The sequence below is a fragment of the Medicago truncatula genome, chromosome 2 (genome assembly GCF_003473485.1).
Source record: "Medicago truncatula cultivar Jemalong A17 chromosome 2, MtrunA17r5.0-ANR, whole genome shotgun sequence".
Taxonomy (NCBI): domain Eukaryota; kingdom Viridiplantae; phylum Streptophyta; class Magnoliopsida; order Fabales; family Fabaceae; genus Medicago; species Medicago truncatula.
In genome coordinates this window covers 27,036,570-27,039,653 of record NC_053043.1, presented here as the reverse complement: position 1 = coordinate 27,039,653, position 3,084 = coordinate 27,036,570, and the positions used below count along the sequence as shown (strand labels likewise).

The following is a 3,084-nucleotide window of genomic DNA, read 5'->3' as shown; positions in this document are numbered from 1 at the left end:
TGATGAGTCATGCTGAACTTCCAAACTTCTTATGGGGGTACGCCTTATTAACTGCACCTTACACACTTAACCGAGTTCCATCTAAAGCGGTAGAAAAGACACCATATGAGATATGGAATGGTCGAAAACCCAATGTGGGACATTTTAAGATTTGGGGTTGTGAAGCTTATATAAAAAGACTTATGTCTACTAAGCTTGAACAAAAATCTGAAAAATGTTTCTTTGTGGGATATCCTAAAGAGACTAGGGGATACTACTTTTACAAACCAACTGAAGGCGCAATTGTTGTTGCCAGAACTGGAGTTTTCCTTGAGAAGGATTTTGTCTCCATGAGAATCAGTGGGAGCAAAGTAGATCTTGAAGAAATTCAAGACCCACAGAGTACTGAAATACCGGTAGAGGAACAAGGACAGGATACCCAAACTGTTATGACAGAAAATCCTATCCCAGTAACACAAGAACCACGTAGGTCTAGCAGGATACGTCAAGAACCCGAAAGATATGGGTATCTCATATCTCAAGAGGGTGATGTATTGCTCATGGACCAAGATGAGCCTGTGACTTACACGGAAGCCATAACTGGCCCCGAATCTAAGAAGTGGCTTGAAGCCATGAAATCTGAAATGGATTCCATGTACACAAATCAAGTTTGGAACTTGATTGATGCACCTGAAGGAATTAATCCTATAGGATGCAAGTGGGTTTTCAAAAAGAAAATTGACATGGATGGAAAGGTTAGTACCTACAAAGCGCGACTGGTTGCTAAAGGCTTCAAACAAATTCATGGTGTAGACTATGATGAAACCTTTTCACCAGTTGCAATGATTAAATCCATTCGGATCTTACTTGCCATCGCTGCATATCACGATTATGAAATCTGGCAAATGGATGTCAAAACTGCTTTCCTTAATGGAAATCTTCTTGAGGATGTGTACATGACACAACCTGAAGGTTTTGGCGATCCTAAAGCAACCAAAAAGGTATGCAAGTTGCAGCGATCAATCTATGGATTGAAGCAAGCTTCTAGAAGTTGGAATCTTCGCTTTGATGAAACTGTACAACAGTATGGATTCATTAAAAATGAAGATGAGCCTTGTGTTTACAAGAAGGTTAGTGGGAGCATAGTTTCATTTCTGATTTTATATGTAGATGACATATTATTAATCGGAAATGACATCCCTACACTACAAGAAATCAAAACTTGGTTAGGGAAATGCTTTTCTATGAAAGACTTAGGTGAAGCCTCCTATATATTAGGAATCAGGATCTATAGAGATAGATCACAAAGATTGCTTGGCTTAAGTCAGGGTACATATATAGACAAGGTCCTGAGACGGTTCAATATGCATGATTCCAAGAAAGGATTCATTCCTATGTCGTCAGGATTAAATCTATCAAAGAATCAATCCCCTTCGACTAATGACGAAAGGGATCGAATGCGTGATATCCCATATGCTTCAGCAATTGGTTCTATCATGTATGCTATGATATGTACTCGACCAGATGTCTCGTATGCTTTAAGTGCTACGAGCAGATACCAGTCTAATCCTGGCAACGATCATTGGATTGCTGTCAAGAATATCCTTAAGTACTTGAGAAGAACTAAGGATACCTTCTTGGTCTATGGAGGTCAAGAAGAGCTCTCTGTAAATGGTTACACTGATGCTAGTTTTCAGACCGATCATGATGACTTTAGATCGCAATCTGGATATGTGTTTTGCTTAAATGGCGGTGCTGTGAGCTGGAAAAGTTCAAAGCAAGAAACAGTCGCTGATTCTACAACTGAAGCCGAGTATATTGCTGCATCCAATGCCGCAAAAGAAGCTGTTTGGATTAAGAAATTCATTTCTGATCTTGGAATAGTTCCGAGTATTGTGGATCCCATTGAATTACTATGTGATAACAATGGTGCAATCGCACAAGCCAAAGAACCTAGATCTCACCAGAAATCCAAACACATACAAAGGCGTTATCATCTTATTCGAGAGATTATCGAAAGAGGAGATGTTAAAATATGCAAAGTACCAACATTGGACAATGTCGCTGATCCACTTACTAAAGCTCTTGCCCAGCAGAAGCATGATGGTCGTACTAGATCTATGGGTATTAGGTTTATGCCTAATTGGCTCTAGTGCTAGTGGGAGATTGTTGGTGTAAGCCCTAGAGGCCAATAGTTTATGTTAAACCTATCTTATGTATCATGACTTTTATTATTGGATAATATATGGCACTCTTTATTATATTTAGATAATGTTAATAAAGTCCTTAGAATAGATAGTTCGTGTAATAATATATTAAGTGTGACTTAATCATGAGATTACATTATCTTATAGAACGCTATTCTTAAATGAATCCGTAGTCAAAGCTTTAATATGAATAAAGGATAATAATAAAGCGTCGAGACTATTATGTATGTAGACTGATGACCGCATCTCATGGGTCATAGATATGAGATATCAAGTCTATACATAGATATAAATATTAGGAGTAATATTTATATTGGATTGACCCACTGTGAGAATACTACATAGTAAGTTATGAAATTGTCATAAGATATTCTCACAATGATAATAATGTATATCGCTCTTAGACCTGAAACCACTATGATCTCTAGATGTGGACTCAAGTGTTTTGTTGCCATTCTAACGTTGTCTGTAAAAGGATAACAATAACGTTGGTTGATGGGCACTTGATGAATCATGCTGAGGGTCATGAGTGTCCTAGATGGGATTTGTCCCTCCTCATAAACAGGAGATATATCTTTAGGCCTCTTGATGAAATATGACTATAAATATGCATGGCCATGCTGAACTAAGTCAATATAAGATATTGGACTTATTCGTTAAATAGTACATTTCGGAATCAAGATAAATGAACATTGATCTATACAAGGGTGACACTATCTATGCCTTGAGATCAATGAAGATATTGAGACAAAGGAGTAATTATACACATATGTATTATCATGAAAGGTTTCGTCAGATCACTTGACATTCTTGTCACTTGGGTAGCAATGATGTGTTGCTAGATACCGCTCATTTTTTATGATATTAAATGATGGATTTAATATCATTGCCAACGTGA

The 3,084-nt window shown here is 37.5% G+C and overlaps 1 protein-coding gene across 1 annotated transcript; it reads left to right on the top strand.

Moving 5' to 3' along the window:
* Positions 1–1,436: 1,436 nt before the first annotated feature.
* On the top strand, positions 1,437–2,132 carry LOC120578354 (secreted RxLR effector protein 161-like). The gene has a single exon (XM_039831034.1). It carries the CDS (start codon positions 1,437–1,439, stop codon positions 2,130–2,132), a length of 696 nt encoding a protein of 231 aa, XP_039686968.1.
* Positions 2,133–3,084: the final 952 nt, after the last annotated feature.